The sequence below is a fragment of the Hemicordylus capensis genome, chromosome 2 (assembly GCF_027244095.1).
Source record: "Hemicordylus capensis ecotype Gifberg chromosome 2, rHemCap1.1.pri, whole genome shotgun sequence".
NCBI lineage: Eukaryota > Metazoa > Chordata > Lepidosauria > Squamata > Cordylidae > Hemicordylus > Hemicordylus capensis.
In genome coordinates, this window is record NC_069658.1 from 398674547 (window position 1) to 398696463 (window position 21917).

At 44.5% G+C, this 21917-nt stretch overlaps 1 protein-coding gene across 3 annotated transcripts; it reads right to left on the bottom strand.

Annotated features, from left to right (window-relative positions):
- Nucleotides 1-4641: 4641 nt before the first annotated feature.
- GPS1 (G protein pathway suppressor 1) lies at nt 4642-21917 on the bottom strand. Of its 3 annotated transcripts, none has more exons than XM_053294590.1 (15): nt 21746-21917; nt 19508-19708; nt 15605-15697; nt 13854-14035; nt 12930-13094; nt 12150-12285; nt 11748-11825; nt 10783-10843; nt 10236-10321; nt 9944-10038; nt 8275-8380; nt 7409-7489; nt 7132-7269; nt 6437-6571; nt 4642-5684 (listed from the first exon to the last, which is right to left on the bottom strand). In XM_053294590.1, the coding sequence occupies exons 1-15, from the start codon at nt 21776-21778 to the stop codon at nt 5610-5612; spliced, it is 1665 nt and encodes a 554-aa protein (XP_053150565.1). In that variant the 5' UTR covers nt 21779-21917; the 3' UTR covers nt 4642-5609. The 3 variants fall into 3 exon arrangements, with proteins under 3 accessions (XP_053150565.1, XP_053150564.1, XP_053150566.1); XM_053294589.1 differs by having other exon boundaries at nt 19508-19711; XM_053294591.1 differs by lacking the exon at nt 19508-19708.

Here is a 21917-nt window from a genome sequence, read left to right on the forward strand (position 1 = left end):
GGGAGAGTGTACTCACCCCCCCCCGCCGCATTTCCCCCGCCGGCGCTCTCGGAATTAGAAGCCCCTCGGGACGGCAGCGTTCCTCCCTGCCGTCCCGTCGCCCCCGTCGGCCGGAAGTGGCCGGAAGTCCCGTTCGCGCGTGCGCCCGTCATGCACGCGCGCGTACGGCCGCACGCGCGCATGACGGGCGCACGCGCAAACGGGACTTCCGGCCACTTCCGGCCGACGGGGGCGACGGGACGGCAGGGAGGAACGCTGCCGTCCCGAGGGGCTTCTAATTCCGAGAGCGCCGGCGGGGGAAATGCGGCGGGGGGGGGGTGAGTACACTCTCCCCCGCCCTTAAAGCCCTACCCCCGCCGGCGCCGAAACGCCGAAACGCCCCCACCACCCGAAACGTTTCGGCGGCCTTTTCAATGGCCGCCGAAATGTTTCGGGCTCAAGCCTACACAGGTTAGGAAGTGCAATGGGAATGCATATGGGCCCTTGCCCTTCCTGCCCTGCTCCTTATCCAATTTCTTATCAAAGACCCTTTCCAAACCCTCTACAGATTTCAAATTGGACACCTAAATTGCTGCCCTTGGCCCTAAGTAAGGAATACAAATTATCAGCAGAACTTGCCAAGAAAAACTGGCCCACTTTCTTGAGACAACCAGCCAAGCAGCACCCAAGGGAGGGCATCTTCCCTCTTGTCCACCCTGAGATGCCCCACTCCCATTACAAGGGCTACTCACTCTGCAGCTTCAATCCAGGGAAGGAAGGCTGTAGGGGCAAAACAGTCAGTCTCCGCCCAGCAGGTCTCCTGGGGCAGGACAGATCACCATTGACTGGGCTTTCTCCCCCCCCCCCGCATAGGGCAACAACAGGCCCCCAACTGAGAACAGGGGCGGTCCTCCTGGTTAATTTGGAACTCACAAGGGATGTGTAAGGACTCCAAATATTAGGCTTAGGGGTGTCTATATTTAGCAAAACAGATCCACACAATATGGCTGCTGTGTTTTAAAATGCTGATTTGGTAATCTTTACGGATTCCTCTGTGATTCCTAGAAGCACTCAATTTGAAAACAAAACCCAGACGTTTTCATTTTTAATGGTGACTGTGAACAGAATAGATCAAACTGTTGTTATTGGAGAAACTCTTTCGCCACCAGGCGCTCCTCCATTTCATGACAACAGTGGTTAGCTTCCTGGAGTAATTCCAGTGATGTTACCCATTTATTCAACATATTTTTAAAAACCTTATATTACAGCATCAACAAAGTAATTATTCACTATGATGACTGTTACAGCCCCTTCACAAACTTTTAGGTGACATAAATTGGATGATAAAGGCTTGTTCCCTGGAACCCTGAGATAAGCGACTGGACAGTTATTAGTTTTAAGCTATAGTCTCAAACATGCACATGAGTTCATTGGGACTTGCTCCTGAGTAAGCATGTATAAGATCAGGTTTTACTGGGCCTTGTCCCTTCTCCTTGTTCATTAGAAAATGGATAGCAAAATAAACCATACAATCTCACACATACACACATTCATGTCATAAGTGCAACACCAATGTAATACAATGCCTTTACAAGTATTTGTTCTTCCCACTACAATGCTGGAGATAGACTATTTTTGGAAGTGTCTAGTTACTGGAGTTGAAAATGTATTGTTTTATGTTTTTATTGTCAGTTGCTGAGGGCCTTAATGGGCTGATTACCATGGTAGCAATAAATAAGATAAGAAATGTTATCATTTCTGGAAGGTCTTAACACTTCTTCCTAAGTCAGGGATTCTCAAACTTGGGTGTCCAGATGTTGTTGGACTACATCTCCCATCATCCCTAGCTGCAGTGGTCAAAGGCTGCAGATGATGGGAGTTGTAGTCCAACAGCATCTGGGCACCCAAGTTTGAGAACCTCTGCTATAGGGACTACTAAAGTAAAGTGTGCCATTGAGTCGGCAACCACAGAGCCCTGTGGTTGTCTTTTGGTAGAATACAGGAGGGGTTGACCATTGCCTCCTTCTGCGCAGTATGAGATGGTGCCTTTCAGCATCTTCCTATATCGCTGCTGCCCGATATAGGAGTTTCCCATAGTCTGGGAAACATCAGCGGGGATTCAAACCGGCAACTTCTGGCTTGATAATAAAGTCATTTCCCCACTGTGCCATTAGGTGGCTTGAGAGAAAGGTACTACATCTAGAAAGGTCTATGAGAAGCTGTTAGGAAGGAACTTCCTGCAGATATTGACATCAAGCTCATGCTTGCATTTTAAGTGTTGAATTTGTTTGTAGTACAGCTTCAGTTTCTGATGTAGTAACCTTTCTCTCACCAGAACCTGAAGCCATATTACAAACAAATTCAACACTTAAAATGCAAGCATGAGCTTGATGTCAATATCTGCAGGAAGTTTCTTCCCAACAGCTTCTCATAGACCTTTCTAGAGCAGCCATAGAGAAGCCAGCCATACAAACATTTCGACTTCTCTTTTGAAGGAACAAAAGTGGAGAGAATTCTATCCTCTCACCTTCAGGTGGCACTATATACCACAATGTTTTAGATGAGAATACTAGTAAGCAATATACAGATTCCAACACATGCTGGTCAGTGTCTGTTCATGTCCAAAGAACCTTGGTTTTCATTTATAAACACACACATTTAGTTCTCACAGTTGCAAGGACATGATATATTGGCAAAATGTTTTAAGTTTCAGACTTAAAGCTGCCCAAATCCATGTACTTTTTCAAAAACCTAGGGTGCCTATCTAGACTGAGGCTTTTGTTTGTTTAATAAGAGTCTGTTTTATCTGTAGAGCGTGAGAACTACCGAGTAAGAATATTACAGAAAAAGTGCAACATGGCTATCAGCTGTAATATGGCATGCCAAAATGTTAATACAATATGTGAAATATTTTAGAGTGTACAATTGTATAAAAAAAGTTTTTACCAAAAAAAGCTTACAATGTACTGGCAAAGTGAGCATCAGAGCTGAACATATTGCCTAAACCTGTGCTAGCTCTAAATTTCAGTGGCTGGGATTTGGGTTTTCCAGAAGTCACATTGCAAACAGCAGCATTATTTGTCCAAAGACTATCAACAGTTTTGTCTGCAATAGCTGTAGATGTTCTACTACAGTTCTCATCATGGATTTGGTTTTCAGAGTTGAACTTAGGCCCACAAAATTAAAATGAGGAGCTTCCTTCTCATCCTCTTAAAATATTTTCAACAGAGATGTTAGCTCTGTTTGGTGCCTAGCAAAAATTACCACAATCAGCTGATCAATGCCAATATGCCTCCATTGAAAATTATGGAGATGGGTGCACAACATGAGAGATGGAACATTTGTAGCACAGACATATCACCACTGGCTGAGATGAAGTATTTCTGTGCTGATATGCACAGAAATAATACAGCTATCTACAGAGCACACTGTGGAATCTGTCTAGTGCCCGGGAAATGCAGAAGGGTCCAATCAAAAGGGCCACTTTTGGGCCAGTGTTACAGAACAACAATCCTCCTACCCCACACTTTTCTTCCAGTTGAGCAGCAAAATGTCTCTCTTTCAAATGAGGCTTGTATTGGCAAGTCTTATCTTATTTCAACTGTAAGAGGTTGCTGTGCACTTCTCTTCAAACAAGTGAGCAAATGTACTGCTAAAGGCCCATTTGAAGTTGTCAAGATTAAGAGCTCAAGGTCTGCCAGCCACAAGATGGCATCCTGTAAATATAAGCAAAAGCTTCTGAGCTCTTCTCTCTCTTAATGCAAAAATTTGTATTCTCATTTTCCAATACCTTCAAAATATCCCACATGCCAAAAGGAACTCAGTTTGTGAGGGGTTTCTATTTTACACTAACCCTCTTTATACAATCTTTATTTGTGGGCCTAGGCAGTTGAGGAGGAGATTTACTAAGACACACAAATGCATAATGGATCACCGACATGTAGCCCACTAACACTGTGGTGATTCATGGTTTAGGCTCCTTCATACCTACGCACATCAGAATACTGCTGCTTCAGCCCCATATGATAGAAAAGGGAGAAGCTAGTAACTACTGAAAAGTGTGTGTATTGATGCTTCTTCACCTTGCTTCAGTTAGATTCTAGAGCATACATCAATCATGGAGCAACTCAGCAGGGATTTTTCTTTTCAATTCCACCTTTCTAGAGTAAAATTACAGTGAATAGCAAGGTTGATCTAAGTCAATTTGACCAAGGAGATCTATTTTTTGCTGAGTCATGGCAGCTTTTTCTGGACTGCACTCTGTCCTCTGCGCATTAGAAAGCACTTGGATTCGGATCATCTCGGCTTTCATTAAAAAACCAAATTCATATGGGCCACAGAAATAGATCTGTGACATGGATTCTCTTGGTATTTTATATTTAGTGACACTTTTCTACAAGCATTGCTCAATCTTCATGCTACTTGCACAAAAGTGGCCGAGAGGACTACAGGCTCTGCTCCTTACTGCAACCAATAAAGGAAAAGACTTATGCCACATGCAAGGGCTAACAGTTCAGCCAACCCTTGGTTCCCAGCAGTTTCTGAAACTGGAGACTTCATTCAGCTGCATGGCAGTTTCTTCAGCCACCTGTGCTAGAATACTGTCTCGTTGCCAAGCTGAGAAGAAAACAAACCAACAACCAGAGCAATTCAAAGCTGCAGTTATCTTTACAATTATGCTTTTTAATGCATAAGAGAAAACTTTGTTTTAAACTAAATAGCATTAACAGTGTTTGTAGACCATCTCTTTGAGTTGTTTAAGGGCTAGGTCCAAATTGGCAACTTTGTCCCTGGGATGAACCCCAATAAATGAACCCAAATGGAAATAACTGCAGAATATTCAACATTTAAACTACGCTCATCAACATAACACAATTTGAGTCTGGCCTGTGACCACAACCCCTTTTTATAAAGGATAAATAAGAAGTGGGTGCCAGGCACGCAGAGAGCCAGGCAGAGTCTTGCCCAGATGCAGATGGAGGCATTTCCAAGCCATTTTGCCCACTTTACTGGTACCCAGCAAGGCTAGAAAGCCACCATACACTACAGCAGTAAATCTGGATGAGGAAGATCAAAAACAATAGCCAAAAACCAGGACATGGGGTGTGAGAACAAGCCAGAACACAGGCTTTAAAAAGGGAAGAACAGATTGAAGTGGAGCTGACCCAGGGCAAATGCAAACACAAGCCTTGAAGTGAATAGATGGAAAGGATGTCAGTTCTCCTACTGGTACTGCCCAAGAGGGACTCTATTTCAGCTGGATTCCACATCTAAGTTCCTTGGAATAGACTTGTCCCTCAGCACACACTAGACTCCTTTACTGAATGGAAACCACAAAGCTCTTTTGGCAGTGGGAGGAACCCAAGATCAGCCTCTGTTTGGGAAATACCCTGGGGAAGGAGACGATGCACCCAGCAATCACATGCTTGCATATTCTTGAGATGCTGCATCTAATGGAAGTTTCTGTTCTAAAAGGAATCATCAGACTCTAGAGGCATGCCCCTGGGCAGTCCTGGCCCTCCCACACCCAGAGAGACAGAAAAGGCACCAAGGGGTAGTTGGTGGCTTGGACGCTGGATACACATGGCCCTGGGTGGGTGAGGGAGAGTCTTTGGATGATTCAGAGAGCTTCACATATTGGTGCTCATTCGAGACTGGCTATTTGCTGGAGTGAGTTCACCTTGGCTTCCTTCTCTTGGAGGAGACTGCAACAACACAAAACAGAACAGAGGCTAGAGAGCAATGATCAGGAAAAATACCCTCACTCCCAACCCACCTCACAAGTTGCTATGGTAACAGGCAAGTGGAGGAAAACCCCAGAGAGTCCAGCCAGATGAGCAGCAATCATGTTCACCCAACCCCATCAGAATAATCAGGGACAGGCAGAGCCTTTCCTTGCCTCAGCAGGGAGCTGCGGAAACTGGTGATTAAATATAGGGTGAAGACTTCGTTGACTTTTTACAAGAGAACTGGGGATTAGCAACCAAAGGCTAACACATCTCTCACTCTGATTGGTCTTAGGACCAGTAAGCTGCTGTAAACCTGGTTGCTCTTTGACACTTAGTTACCATGAAGATGAGCAAGGCACAAGGATCTCTTCCTGCAACTGCACTTTCCTCGTATTGCCAAACAATTCTCTGCATATTGACTTGGCTCACCTTGCCTTTAATCGCTGCAGCTGCTGTGTGAAGGGCTGCTTTGTAGTAAACTGAATAGTACTTTTTAAAAAACTCTAACCTAGATGTGGCTTGGAAATATCTACAGGTCTTAGGTTAAGCAATTCAGAACACGTGGGGGGATGGCTTGCCTCTCATAGCATCTACTGAACTGCCCACAATGTTCTTGATTATATCCACAAGAAGCCATCTTCCCTGAGAATCTATCACTTATCAGCTAGCCACAGATAAGTGACAGCCAGCCACACCCCAAACTCATAACCAGAGCTTCCTTTGCTGACCTTCACGTGGATCTGGTTACGCAGGACAGCTGCTCGCAGGATCATAGCCTTGGCGCGACGCTGAAACTCCTTCCCCATCAGCAAGGACTTCTCAAAGGTGGTGCTGCGCTGATCAACATCTCGTGCATATAAAATCTACAAACAATTAAGATATTGCTCTAGAGATATTGCTGAGTTTCTGAAGGGGCTCACAGTGTCTTTGTGTGGTCAGCAACCAAGGAAACACCCAATGCCCATTCCAGGTGAAAGCAATTTGTCAGAAGGCAGGTCACAAATGAAGAGGAGAAGTACAATGCAGAGGGGCTTCCTCGAGTTTGATTTCCCAAAACTCATACTTTAAATTTTAAAAAGAGCATGTTTCCAGTATTAAAATAGTGAGACTCAAGCCTTCTGAAAGTTCAGAAACAAGAAGAGAACTTGTGCAGAATGATCAATTCCTTTTCTGTCCCCATTGCTTTCAACCTCCAACCAAATGCTCCCCAGTGCTATACCAGCCTATCTTCTACCATTCCAGTCCTTGCAGAAATATTCTACACTTTTGTACAACTGGGCTTTTGGCCAGAATATTAATTCTAGGCCTCTTTAGCATACAATGCAGGTTTTATTTTTACTTAACATTTACGGCTTTAGCCGCAGCAAGCAATTAACTTTCAACAGCCATCAAAGATGTTGGCTTGGGCATGATCAGTACTCACCTTGCTGTGAGAGTCTATCCTGGCATTAATCAGTCCCTCTAGGATCAACTGGGTGAGCTCATCCTCCAGAGCTGCCACTGTGGTGTTGAAGGCAGTGGCCATCTTGCGCATGTCTGCCGACACATAGGGGCTGAAATACTAGGAGTGCAGGGGGATATGTAGGGAAAAAAGAGATGTGTCCATCAATGGCCCACTGCACTGTACTCAATGAGGGGCAGAGGGAGAGAAAATGCCACCTTCTAGAATGTAAGAAGGCAAGGATTTGGATTGCAATTACCTGGATGAGGGCCCGGTTTCGGATCTGCGTATAAAGTGTTCTCACATGAGGTGCCAGGTACATATCCAGTAGCAGGTTATCCTATATCAGAATAAGGATATCAAGAAGATTTCCTGTGGAAAGCTCTCCCCAAACCTCCACCCCATACCCTTGACAGAGCTCGTAATGTCTACCTGTGGAGTAGGCAAAATATTGCTACTACTGGAAAATAAGCACTTGATCTAGCCAGTTAAAGATTACAAAAACACTGCTTGATTTCTTTTGCTATTGTAGTTGCTATATTAATATTTACTCTGCCAGCAGAAACTTCAGCTATGTGACATTTCCATTCATACTGCTGTTAACATGGGAGTGTTTAGTCAAGTTAGGACTGAGAGGGAAAAAACCCAAACAAAGATCTGCCCCTCCTTGGCTATTTCAGAACAGGCAATAGTCTCAATGAACAACTGAAGGGAGATATTGATAGAGAAACAAGAGGCAAGCAGAAGGAAAATTCTTCCTTGTGCATGAATTCACTATCAAGATCATGCCACTTCAGAACAGCAAGCAAGGCCACATACAAACAGAACCCTTTCCTCCAACACAAGACAGCAATTATTGTTCCCTTCCTTTCCCACATTTAGGCACCCAAAAGAGCTCATTTTGGAGTCAGTATGCATTCAGCAGGTGACAGTAATTTGTAATAAAGTAGGGGCTGCATGAAGAGGTATCTGCTAAACTCAGACAGGCTCCAAAATAAGCAAAGCATCAAATCTGAATTACCTCATTTAGCCATATATTTGTAGTTCTATCCCAAAAAGACATTTGCCTGGCAGAAAAAGTTTATTGCATTCACTTATATTAATGCTCAGATCTCTGGAACCTACCTTCATCTCATCCAGCATCTTCAGGCATGAAGCATATTTGGATTCGTAGAACTTGAAGATGATGTCACGGACCTGTGGTTCCAGCTCCAAGAAGAGTTTGAAGGAGCTGCAGATATTTATTTAATCAATCATATTTCTCTAGCACCTGATATACATATGACAGACGACAACAGTCAGACCCTGGAGTCGTCCCTCTCCCACACTGAGTCAGACCGTTAGGTTTTTCGTGTCCACACTGACTGGCAGTGGCTTTCAAGGATTTCACATAGTGTTCAATGTCTTCTAGGATAGCTCCCCACTGTGAGAATACTGGTAGGCTGTAGGGATGTGCATGAACGGCTTAGGGCAGCCAGCCGGGGAGCGGTGCCCTTAAAAAGCAGGTAAGGAGCTCTTTACCTGCTCACCCCTGCCCCACCGCTATTCTGGCAGCAGCCCCCACTCTTCAGAACACCGCACACAGCTGTGGCACTGCTCCATGCAACCTCTGCACAGCATTGGCACTCAGCACATGCATGGCTGGCACACATGTGTAGTTAGCATGGTGTTACTCACCACACCCATGCCTGGCGTGCATGTGTGCCAGCCATATGCATACCACACAGAGACTGCAGGGAATGGTGGTGCAGCCACGTGTGGCATTTCGGAGAGGTGCTGCCGCCGGAATAGCGGCAGGGCAGGAACGAACGAACAAGTAAGGAGCTCCTTACCTGCTTTTTAAAGGAACCTCTCCCTGCCCAAGCCAGTTGGGCGCTTCCCAGAGGAGACGCCAAACCAGCTCGTGCGCATCCCTAGTAGACTGGTCTATCCATTTTCACAGCAATTTTGCACTTTGTTGTCTCAGCCAGAAATAACTCTATTGAATCTTGGAAATGTATGTTAGGCTAAAGCCCAGCCTTCCTTGGACTAAATTTAGTGCCAGTGCTGAGGGCCAAACTACATATGATGAGTGGTTCAATGATTCCTCCTCACATTTTTTGCCCTAAAAGAAAAACAGCTGCTGGAAGCTGAAATCAGTAGTGGTGGACCAGCAGGAAGTGGGTAGGTGGCTGCTCAATTCCTTCCCACTGTTTATCTATTCAGTCTAATCCCACCCCAAGTGCTTTTCCACTGGGGGTGAAGAAGATGCAGGACATTAAATACAAGTGTCCCATTCATTATTGCCTCAATTGGCAAGGATTTTACCCTCCTTTTCTTGTTAGTTTAATGTATTCAAATACCAGTTTTAGAATAAAACATAAAAGCTTGCAGTAAAAAGATAAACACATTTCATCAAACAGCAATTAAAACCATGAGAATTAGGCACAACACAGAATGATATAAATGCAAGCAGTAGAGTAAAATGCCTTCTGGAACGGGAAGATCTTCAGTTTCTGCCACAATTAGGAAGGTCAGGGAAGAGGCCCTTACTCCGGTACCTGCCCAGTGGATCTCTGCTAAACGCAAAGAGCAGGGCCTTCAAAGCTGATTGGAAAACTTGGATAGGCTCATTTGCTAATCCTCACACTATCAACCTGGAGAAGTGTTGTCATTCTCTCTTCTCAGACAAGGGGTTAGGGTCTAAATATATATATATATATTTAATTTAACTTTTTTAAAAAAAAATACCACCCGCAACTCAAAACTCCATCAGCTGACTTGTGCAGTACTCGGGGCCTTACAGATCACTCACCTGCTGGAGATGACATTGCGCTGCAGTTCCTGACGGTCAAAGGTGGCTAGTGCACACAGGCCACCGTACACAGCCACATTGCTAGGAGAGAGCAGCTAGAAGGAGTGAGAACAAGTACTTCAGATATAGCTAGAGCTGTAAGCAAGGGAGGGCTAGATCGTCTGAGCTCCGCCAATGCCCAAGAATGGGCTGGTCTTCAAAGCATCCAGCAAAACTAAGGGAAAGCTGTCCCTTAAATCAGGCCCAACGTGGACTACAACTTCCCCTGCTCACAGCACCTCTTCAGCCTTACCTCAGGGAAGTCACAGTGATCAAACGAGGCCAACAGGAAGCACTTTGCCGCCTGCTTGTATTTCCGGGCAGCGAGTTCAGCCAAGCCTAAGAACCAGAGCCAGTTAGTTTTTTGTCCAGGACACTAAGGACTAGTGTTCCCTCTAATTTTTCCCCCCCGATCTGTGCACAGAATGAGTTTTGTTCTGGGCGGCTATACCAAGGCAGTGTGTGTGCAAGTGCATTCAGAATGTGGCCTTCTTGATTCAATCTAAGCGGGATCTAAAATTAACTGAGTAGACATCAACAAACTTGTGAGCGAGCACTGCACGCCTTAGAGGACTTAGAGCACCGCACTGCTAAGGACATGAGTTGGGAGAGGCATAAGATTACACACAGAAATCTAGGGGAACAGTTCCAGAGTTACCCACAGTTCTACAGGAGAGAGTTTTTGCTCTTTGCCCTGAGGTAGAAAACTGAGGGGAAAGAAATGTTGTGCCTGCACTCAGCAAGCCCAGCTACCATCAGAGGCAAACACTATTCATAAGGCATGGAGTGGCCTCACTCACCTGCAGCACACTTCAATTTGGTGAGGATTGCTTGTGTCTGGCTGTCACGTTCTCCTCTTTGCTATTAGGGGAAGAAGAGACAATGAATCAGCAAGTGAGCAGCAGCTTTCTAGCTCATTCCCTCCACTAAACCTCTCCAAGGAAGCCCTTCTGATGTGCGACATCCTTGGCTCTCAGCATGGCCCAAGCAGCTCATCTACAAAAGCAGATGGGTTCACCCGCCCCAGAGCTCAAACACGCACAGCACATCACCCATTAGGATAAGGAGGAATCTGGGTCTCTGCTCCATTTGCATACATCTGAATGCCATCACCACCTTAACATCCAATAATAATTCATTTACCCTCACAATTCTCATCCTAGGCAAGGAAGAGCAGAGCGATTAACTTTTGAGAGCACTTTTAATTCTTGGAGACAGAACTATGTCTCAAGTCATTATTATTATTATTACATTTATATCCCGCTCTTCCTCCAAGGAGCCCAGAGCAGTGTACTACATACTTAAGTTTATCTTTCCACAACAACCCTGTGAAGTAGGCTAGGCTGAGAGAGAAGTGACTGGCCCAGAGTCACCCAGCTAGTATTATGGCTGAATGGGGATTTGAACTCGGGTCTCCCCGGTCCTAGTCCAGCACTCTAACCACTACACCACGCTGGCATTAATTCAGGGCACTGGACAACATAATGAGATCCCATGTGGTGTAGTGATTAGAATGTCAGAGCAGAACTGGGGAGACCTGGGTTCAAATCTGTGCTCAGTTATGAAACTCACTGGGTTTCCTTGGATCAGTGACTATCTCTCAGGCTACCTCAACAGTTTGTTGTGAGGGTAACAGGAGGGGGAAATTTCCATGCTGCCCTGAGCGCCATGATATGGTAGAAGGGAGAGATAGAACTATAATAAAGGAAACAGAAGTCATGGGCCTAGGTTTATGGCAACAGTCGCAGTGTTAAAAACTCACTACCTCTGCAATTTCTGGTGTGGACTCTGCCTTGCTCACATAGCTCAGGACATGGGACCAATTTTGAAGATAAACACTGACCTGCAAGGAAAGAAGCAGAAACACCACAACACTTCAGTGGGAGCTCAAAATAAGAGGAAAGGTACCATCTGCTGGCCATTCCATGTCTTTGCCATAGAAACAGCTGTGAACTAGCGAGTTTCTCTCGTGGGGCTAGTCAACAGTTACCAACTGGTTGGGCCCCTTAGGAGTACTGCTGATGGTCATCCGGCTACATGCTTCAGGGGGCAAGGGAAGATTCATTATGTGGAATGCATGTTAAAATAGAGGCAAGTGCTAAACAAAAAGAAAATTTCATGTGTGTGTTCCCGTTCTAAAGAGCCACTGACATATATTGCTTTTTACCTTGATAACATTGAGGCACATGTTAATAACATGCTTTGCACTGGTGCAGTAATCACGGGCTCGCGAATAACATTTGAGGGCATTGCTGAGGTCCCCACAGTCAAGATAATGATCACCCAAGTCATCATGGCCTCTCCTAGACAAAAGGCAGCAAAATAATCAAGCAAGGATATTACACAAGACAAAATCCTTCCCTCAAGCCTGACCCAACAAGTCCAGTTGCTGGATAACACGCCATGGGGAAAGGATGTTCTTATTTGGGGCTTTAAGGATTCTCAGAACATAGGAATTCCCACAGGAAACTGCAAATATATATATATATATATATATATATGGAGAGAGAGAGAGAGAGAGTGTGTGTGTGTGCACGCACGTGTGTGTGCACGCACACACACACACAATATAGAACAAAAAATTCTGGCTGCAGAATTCTGGCTGCAGTGAGTGCAGACAGCAGGCAGACATTTAACAGCCACAAGGTTGCTTCTTAAATAGTTCTGTGGGCATAAGACACATGAAAACTTTGTCTGAGTAAGTCAACTGTGGAACATTTTCACACAAATGACCCCATGAGCTGAAGCTCCTAGACAGGTCTACTGAATGGACTTATTCACCAGCAAATTGCGTAAAAGATGAAATCCAACAAGGTCTTATTCACACCCACAAAACAATTCCAAGAGGCATCTCACAGACACAAAATATTATTCTGAGTTGGCTGTAGTATTCCTTATTGCTGCATCCAGACTTATTTTTGTTGTAGAGGATCTCCTTGGATGTCACCTGATGCTTTCCTTGATTGAATTCCCTTTATAGTTTTTTAGATCCGTGTCCAACTTTTCCAGTTTGAGAAGAGCTTTTTTACGTGTAGCCTCAACCCAAGCTGTGTCTAGAGGAGGGGGCTCTATTCCTCCATCTGGGACGGCATCAGGCGTATTCTGTAGCTCTCTGGTAAAAGACAGACAAAAGAAGTGAATGAGCCATACACAATCAATTGCTCTGTATAACAATAATGATCTGTAAAAACAAGAAGTTGTAAGAATGTAAAAGGAAGGTTCATCACTGTTAGCAACCATGAATGAGAGAAGCTTCCTAAAGCATCATAACTCTACTTAGTTCAACTTTTAGCTGCTGTCTCTATGTAGGATTTTCCAAACACATTCAGGTATACATACATTATTTTATTTGATGTTAACCAAGACCAAAGCCTGAAATTATAGGCAGGAACAGTACAAGACGACTGCAGGGTCATCGGGGAGAGTCTAACTAATAAGAGTAAGAATGTGCATGAACTGAGGTTCGAGCACAGGTTCAGTGCTGAACTGGTTTCGGATGAGGTCCCGTCTGGTATGGCACCGTGGGGAGAGGAGCGATGAGCGGGAGCTTTAAGAAAGAGGAGAGCAGGTCCTTACCTGTTCTCCACTGCCCCATGCAGCTTCCTGTTGGGGCAGCACGCATCCCAAGTACCCATGCGTGGCATCAGCAGGAAGCTGCTTAGGGCAGCAGAGAGGACCTGCTCTCTTCTTTCTTAAAGCTCCTGCTCACCTCCATGCGGTGCCGAACTGGTCTGGACCTCTGAAACGGTTTGTCTCCAAACCCGAGTTCGAACCTCAGTTTGGACACATCCTTAAATCAGAGTTTTCCTTTCAGGGTTATGCATCCTCATTTCCACAGAAGCCCTTTGAGCCCTTTCTCCATCTTTAGTACCTGGTGGCTTCAGTCAGCTTCCGGTGGATTTCTTCATAAACATCAACATTGAATGTTCTTTGGACAAATGAGAGCGCCATCTTGAGGGCTTCAATGCGCAACTGCGGGCAGTGGTCAGCAATGAACTGCAGCCGCTCGATCCTCATCAGGCCGCTGTAACTTGCTGCATACTGTTCCAGATCCTTCAGGCCCCAGCAGGAAGAAAAGACATCATTTATGCTAGAGAGCAGTAGCCCAAATATCAAGTTTGTTCCTTTTGCTATTAGTCAAACAACAACAGAAGAATAATAAAATTCCAGAATGGGGAGGGATGCCTCAGTGTCTGCCTCTGTAGGAGATAGAAGAAAGTTCTTTAAGGGCAGGAGGCTGTGTTTCTTTATCACTATGATCTAAGTCTCTCTCTCTCTCTCTCTCTCTCTCTCTCTCTCTCTCTCTCTCTCTCTCATTCATAGGGCAGGGATCTCTGTACCAATTCTCTTTTTACAAAATGCATGGATTGGTTGGTACCACACATTCTATCAAAGAAATCTGTAACTACAAAATGCAAGTTGACACAATTAACAATTCAGGCTCAAGCGGTTCCTCTCCTACAAGCAGGCACAGAACAGAATTCTTCAGCATTTGGAATTCATGCCAGCCATGGCCTTGGAGAAAGGACAATCCAAGAGAAAAAACTGCACAATAACAGCCTCACAGAAAGAGGCTCAGAAGAGTGAGTGCCAGGGGGAGGAACAAGAGAAATCTGCCACCCCCAAAGTGTATCATGGGGAGACACTAACTCATTTCAGAATAAAAGGTACTAGGCATGACATTTGTTTACTGATGCTGTAAATCAGCCAGTCCTCACCATGCTACAAATGACTTGAGATGGAGAAACAACTGCAAAGAACTCCCTTCCACAACCATTCTGTACAGGAGATACTGTGGAGCTTCTTGGCTTGAGGAAAGGAGAAAGAAGCATCCAGGACTTCTCAGAGGAGGACAGGAGATTATTGGGGACTAGAAAATTGTACGGCCATGATCCCACTACGTATTCTGAGCCATGGTTTTTTAACAAAATCCAATTGTTTCTGGGACAATATCAACTAGAGTAGTCCAGTAGCGAAGAGACTGATCTGAGTCAGTGAACTTCCCATTCAAATCTCACCTCTACCATGAACTCACTAGGCAGCCTTAGGGAAGCCATCATGTCTCAGCCTCATGCCTTCTATCTTCAATATAGAAATAGTGACCTACCTTGCAGGGTTGTTGTAAAAATTAACACATGCTTTAAACACTCAAACACAACGTAAGAGCTAACTTCTTCTTCTTTTTTTTTTTAAGGGGCATAACTCATACATGGGCAGCTACAAAGAAAGGCTTTGAGTTGCTTCTGTTACAAGGTCTGAAGCCAGAAATGACCTGGGAATAATTTCTGGTAGTTGGGAGCACAATTTCTTCATTATGACCCATTCTTAAGCAATATAATCACATCACCCCTCAGTATCTCAGGAATCTCATGTATTCCCTCTACTGTACTACTGAATTTTAGGAATAATGGGTGAGCCCAGACAAACAATGCAGATTTGCAAGAACAATCATAAAAAATGCAAAGAAATGTGTATATTTGGCAAAAGTCATAAATAAAGCACGATATATACATAAAATGTTGACTTAAAATTTATGGCAGATGTAGAAACTGGATTTTTATGCAGGTAATTCTAAGCAGATTAGCTACAGTCCATCCACAGTTTTTGCCTTCTAGTACATACCAGAGTCGGGTTCTCCACCACATAGTTGATATCAGGTGCATTTTGCTGGTCTTCTTGGGGGTCTACATCAATCTGCATGGGCTCTACTGCACCCTGCAATGGCAATGTGTATATGAAATAAAAGCTAGGTGACTCCTTTCTAGTCCCTTAGGAAAGGGATCCACACATATCAGTAGAGAGGACATGGCTAGAAATGACAGTATTGCACTTTCACATCTAATAGTACCATTCCCTTGAACCTGTTATCTGGACTTGTCAGGAATACTGCTCCCACTCTTAACGGTCATTAGATTTCCCTGCTCTCAGTGGTTTTTCAGGGTAGAAAGAACAGGGATTTTGATTATTTTTCTGAACAGCAGCCATCACAGAAAGATGCAGATCCAAATAGATGCTTGGTTGTACCTTATCAACAAGAGCCAGCAACTTTTCAGTTTCTGCAAAGTCATGACATAATGCTGTGTCTGTTTTCAAGAATGAAGGGGAAATGAAATAACTTTATGTTTGGGATAGAGGGCCATTTAAAAGCAAAATGAGCTTGCTATACAGCTCATTCATCCAGTGAAATCCAATTAAACTGTTGAAAATAATGTTAAAATCCCTAACTCCTCACTGGCTTAATATGGGCTCCCAAAAGCCCATGATGTTTGTTGTGTTGAGTCTCCAAAAGGTGAAAGTTTTGTAATTCTGCACAGCCACTTAAAAAAAAACCCACCACCACTCTGCATACCCCTACTTTCCAATAATGCTACATGGAGGCACCTGCTAAACGGGAACTCTTGTTCAAACTTAAGGACTGCAACAGGAAACAGGCAGTTTCTTAGATGAACTGAGCACCAAGTGGTTTGGGGATTCATGGACATCTTCACAGTACCACTTCTGACATGACTGAAAAATTTAATTAAATATCTTAAGTTATAATGTAATGACAAGGCTTGGCACAGATACCCAGGAAAATATATGGCTTCTGCTGCAATAGTTTGTTAACCTAAAATAAGTTTAAAGTGTCATCCCTGCTCCGGATTCAGTAGAATTTGATCTAAAGCAGATTTAGGCCATAATATAGTAAGAGCCTTGCCAAATCAGACCAAAGACCCATCAAGTCCAGCACTCCATTTCCCACAGTGACCAGCCAAATGCCTCTTGGAAGCAGAGCATGAGAACAACAGCCCTTTGCTGCTGTTTCCCCCTGATCTGTATGTAACCCAGGGAAGCCAGGGTGCCAAGAACATGCATCAGTTGTTCAATAGGGAAGGCAGACAAGCTATCCTAAAAGCAAGCTCACCTACTACCAATCTTCCCTTGCAATGAAAGGCCAGGGGAGAGCACTGAGTATGTTCTAGGTTTATTCTTGATTCATGCAGGCCAGTGGTAAGATCCAACAGGCAGGCTTAGCCAATGCTCTGCATGAAATGAAAAGACTACATGCCACACACAGTAATTCTAGCTCACATATATATCTTGCCTTTCCTACAGTGTATGTAACGGGAAGCCCTGACACTTTTTTCTAAAGTGAAAAGCAGCCTTGAGAATTTGCAATTTTAAGGAGAGTAGTGGGAGGAGTGTTTGACCCTCTCTCCACCAGCAATTTCCCCACTCAGACCTCCACTCCAGTGTTTTTCCCTTGCAGGGTTCCAAACACATAAAGCTCCTTGTAAACATATATCTGAAAGCCTGCAGGTGGAAAACGGTTTTCCCCCCCCATATTTTTTGCACTTATATACAGCCTATCAGGGGATCCAAAATGGAAAAACAACAAAATAAATATGACAAAGTGTAAAAACAGAGTTGTCATGTCTGAGGCTGCTGCTGGTCTTTTCAAAGGCCAGTAACAGGAGCTCCTTGGGGCCTGGGCTTCCTTCTCCCAGGGCATGCAGAAGCTCCTGATGGGAAGGACTGCCTCAAAGGCAGAAACAGAAACTGCGAGCAGAAACATGGCCAGCAGGAAGGGGGTTAAGCACTCTACTTCCTCACTCAAAATCACAGCCATCTGAGGGTCTCCTCATTTAAAAACACAAAACAAAATTAGAGAGGGCTTCATTTCACACATTTGTAGGAAATGTATCATTTACACCTGCATATCACTCTAGTCTAGAGCAGGGCTGCAACTTCCCAGCTCTTGTTGGATTACAACTCCCATTACTCCTGACCACTGGCCACTGAGGCTGGGATGATGGGATAACATCCAATAACAGCTGGAGGACCAAAGTCGTGCAGCCCTGTTCCAGAACATGACCCAAAATCCTCCACAACACACAGGAGTTTCATGGCAGTCACCTGGATGTGGAAAGCATTCCCTGAAGGGAAAACCACTAATTTAGAGAAAGATCCTTCTTGCATACCCTATCACCTAAGGTAGCAGCAATCAGGAAAGCCAGATGTAAATATGAGTAAAATAATGCCACTTTTTCTTTTTTTAAGACTTAAATTTCAACTTTTTAAAAACCTCATGGTTTCAGAGAAAACTAAAAACATTCCAGAATACTATTTGCTAATATTCTCAGATATAAGAAGTAGTCTGATTAGGGCTTCAAAAAATTATATATGTCTGAATCATCCTCAGTTTTGCAAATCTCTTCTATAATTCTCACCACTAGAACATTACTGTTCTTCTCACTGACCCTGCACCAAACTGGAGGGGGTGGGGGGTGGGGGGAAAGACACTGTCATCCAAAATAGTTCTCTGCGAGTTTATCCAATTTTGCATGTAGAAATAAGTTGTAGAAATTATATAATAGGAAATACATTGTATAAGTTGTAGAAATTATATACACATATTAAGACAAGCAAGTCAGACCATGGGTCCATCTATTCCAGCACTTTCTAAGTCAAAGCCAACCCTGCTGCCAAAGATCCTTTTAACTGGAGATGCCAGAAACAGAAGCCAGAACTTTATGTGTGAAAAACATGTGCTGTATGACTGAGCTTTGATCCCTCCCTGAAACCTGAGGTTTCTGAACCTATAACTTGGCAGATTTAAACATGGAATTGTAGCACCTCTAGCAATAATGATCAAGACTGACGCAGAAACCCAAAAATAGTACAGGATGATTCAATGAAGGACTGTCTGTTCCATGTGAACTGAATAATTGGTTGGAGGCCAGGCTTTGGATGCCTCCACCTTCTGTGTTGAAGAAGGGGGCTCTGAGGGCTAGGGCATGCCCAAGCTCCTTAGCTGTGCAAATTCCTCCCAGTCACTCATTCAGCACCGCTTCTGATCATCTTTCGGTACCAAATTTTTTAAAAAACATGCAGATATCCTGGGCTTTTAATTGGTCTGAATGAGACAGGCTGATCCTGCTGCTCTTCCAAACTGCTGACGGCTTTGATTCATTACATTTTAGTTTGTACTGTTTGTTTTAAATTTGTCATAACCTGCCCATGATTGAAAGGTAGGATATAAGTACTTTAAATAGAGAAATAAATCTTCAACCCTTGTGAAGTATTATAGCCAATTCCTCCACCCTCACCCCAGCTTGGTCTACCATCCCACTACCCATTCTTAGACAGAGGCCACAAGTATCTTAACTTAGTGTTATCCATATAACACTTAGATATTTGAATGAGATCTATCCATTTCAGAAAGGGAATTGTTAGCAGCATTATTTTATCCACATATACATGTGGTTTTCCCAATTGCTTTTGCCTTGGCTGACAGAGTAGTACAAAGATCCCTGCAATGGTGGTTGCTGGTGACTACCTTATGTTTCTCTTTAGAATGTGAGCCCTTCGGGGGATTGGGAACCATCTTTATTTTCTATGTAAATCACTTTGAGAACTTTTGCTGAAAAGCAGTCTATAAATATTCAGAATTGTAGTTGTTCTTTAAACCAATATGCCTTAATGCCAGTAAAACTCAAGCCATTCTCACTCAGACATCTTTGAGTGCTTTCTCCTTTGAGATACCTCATAGAGCAGGGTGCAGGCTGACAAGCAGGCACTCAGGCTGAAGTCTCCAGATGTGCCTGGGAGGAAGAGGTCTGACCTACTGCTGCGGGGCGTGTTGTATAGATCTGTCACTGACGAGGAAGCTGAGCTTGGAACTGAACTATCCCTCATTCTGTCCTGACTCTCTGCACCCCCTTGCCCTGACACAGTGCTCGCCGGCTGCTAAAGGAAAGAAAGGTAGTTAATGCCTCCGCAGTCAGGGGTAGAATAATATGCTCTGGCTTTCTTACTCTTTCACTGTAGGCCTTCATTCTTTCCACACTTGTGCTACTGTGCCACACTCCCCCTAACCCATATCATCACATATATTCAGCTGCCACAGTGAATGAGCTCTAGAAAGACAGGATTGGACATGAACATCTTGCATTTCATTGTCAACCAAAGAACAGCATTCAACACCCCCTAAATATGATAGATTGTATATAAGGAGACTGAATACATTCTATGAAATTTTCTGCTTGGCAGCATCTGCAATCAGTATCTCTCAGTTGTGGTCTTGGAAAGCCAGTAGTATGGCAGATATCTTGGCTACAAAATTAAACTATATCTGGTCAACATTTCCCTTGCAGGAAACTTTCCACAGCTGCTTAGAGGTGCTGTAAGTATAATGTGGCTGGACCATTGCAGAGTTTAAAGCTAGAGATTGCAACGTTCAAGTTGAATATATTCTGCACTATATCTTAGCCTTGATCCCCATGGGTAGACAGATGTTTTGTAAGTTTGGGGACTTCATGTTCCAACACATCGCGTTGTTTTGGAAAGTGGGTGCGTAGAAAGAATGATAGCCTGTTGTGTTTTTGGATTTGTTTAAATAGCATAATCAGATACTTCAAATTCCAAGTCCCCACCTGGGAAATTTAACCTGAAGATACCAACCTCACTGAGGAACAGTAGCACAAAAGGACATGTTAGGGGAGAAAAATACATTTCCCCCCATTAAAGGCCTATTATATGTAGGTTTTAAAAGCCATGGGAGATCAAGCATCTCATACAATCACAACATAGCTGAAGAACCAAACATAATTGAGTTAGAAAAGGAAAGGTATGACCCATGTGCTGCAGCTTCAGGGAGAGATCCTTGGGTGCTAAAGGTATTTATTTCTCAGTTATGTCATACTGCAGTACAGAAGTCAAACTTCTTAACATAAAGGTTACTGTATTTCAGACACCATGGTCTCTGTTGATTTTGATCTGGCCACTCTGCTGAGGCAGATGCTCAATCAGGAAGGCCAACACAAAATGAGCAGTTGTTTTGTTTGTTTTAAAGCAGCAGAAGCCTCACCAGTTATTCCAGTTTCCCCACAATTGTACTTATTTTCTCATTATGTGAGCTTCTTAGGAAACACAAAATCTGTAACCAATACTGAGATGGAATTTCAGCATCAGAAGATCAAATAAACCTTCACTACATTGTAGTCCCACTTGAGCCACCATTACATAGATCAGGAAGGATGCAATCTGGTAGGGGACAGATCATTCAAAAAATAGACCGACAACTGCTTCCCCAATATATGCTGTAATGCTCAATTCCAGGGAGAGGGACGATGTCTTCCAGTTAGAATTCTACCCTCAAGGACTGCTTGAAGCATCCATCCTAAATATACCTTCTCCGTTTTAGGAAACGGTGCATTTTGGAGTTTGTTTTTTAAAACCTCAAGGCAGAGCCTGGGCTGTTATAAACTACACGCCCAAGTGAGAGAAAACCCAAGAGTCGCTAGTTATGTTTCATCTGCCAGATACTGACTGCATGGTATACTGCAGCACAGATGCAAGCGGCCCCCCTGGGGTCACACAAACAGTTTCCACAGAAGCAGGGCAAGAGCTGGGAGCAGGAGCGGAAAGCCTAACACGTGAGAGGCTGCAGGGGCGGCGGGGGGGACCCTTCCCAGAGGCAGCCACCGCCGACCGCCTCTCCCCTCATCCAGGCCACGGGTCTGACGCTGCCTTCGGCGTTCGGCCCCGCCGGTTCCTCCTGCGTGCTCCCCCTTCGGGCCGCTCCCCACCCCTCGGGATTTCGCCGGGGGTGGCCATCCACGCGCCCCCCAGCCGAAGGAGCGCCAGCCTCGACAGTCATCATCGCAGCAGGCCAAGCAGGAGCAACCGGCCAGCTCCGCTCGTTGCCCCATCAACCACACACAGGCACACTCGCCACCCCGTGAAGAAACCCGAGCCCGCCCCCCGAAACTTCCTCGGTACCTGTAAATTAAAGACTTGAACGGGTAGCGGCATATTGACCCTCACACCATGCACTTCCGGGTCGGTGCTGCCCGCCGCTTCCACTTCCAGGTCCCTCGCCGCCCCCGGGTCACGTCCGTTCTGCAGGTGAAGAAGCCCTTAAAGGGGCCGCGGCACTGTCTCTCCAGGCCCT

Coding starts and splice junctions, on each gene's coding strand:
- GPS1 (XM_053294589.1), bottom strand. CDS start 21,778: ATGCCGCTACCCGTTCAAGTCTTTAATTTACAG. Junction 11,826..12,149: donor TGTGCCTCAATGTTATCAAG/GTAAAAAGCAAT, acceptor CTTTCCTTGCAG/GTCAGTGTTTATCTTCAAAA. Junction 7,270..7,408: donor GAAACCGGGCCCTCATCCAG/GTAATTGCAATC, acceptor CTGCACTCCTAG/TATTTCAGCCCCTATGTGTC.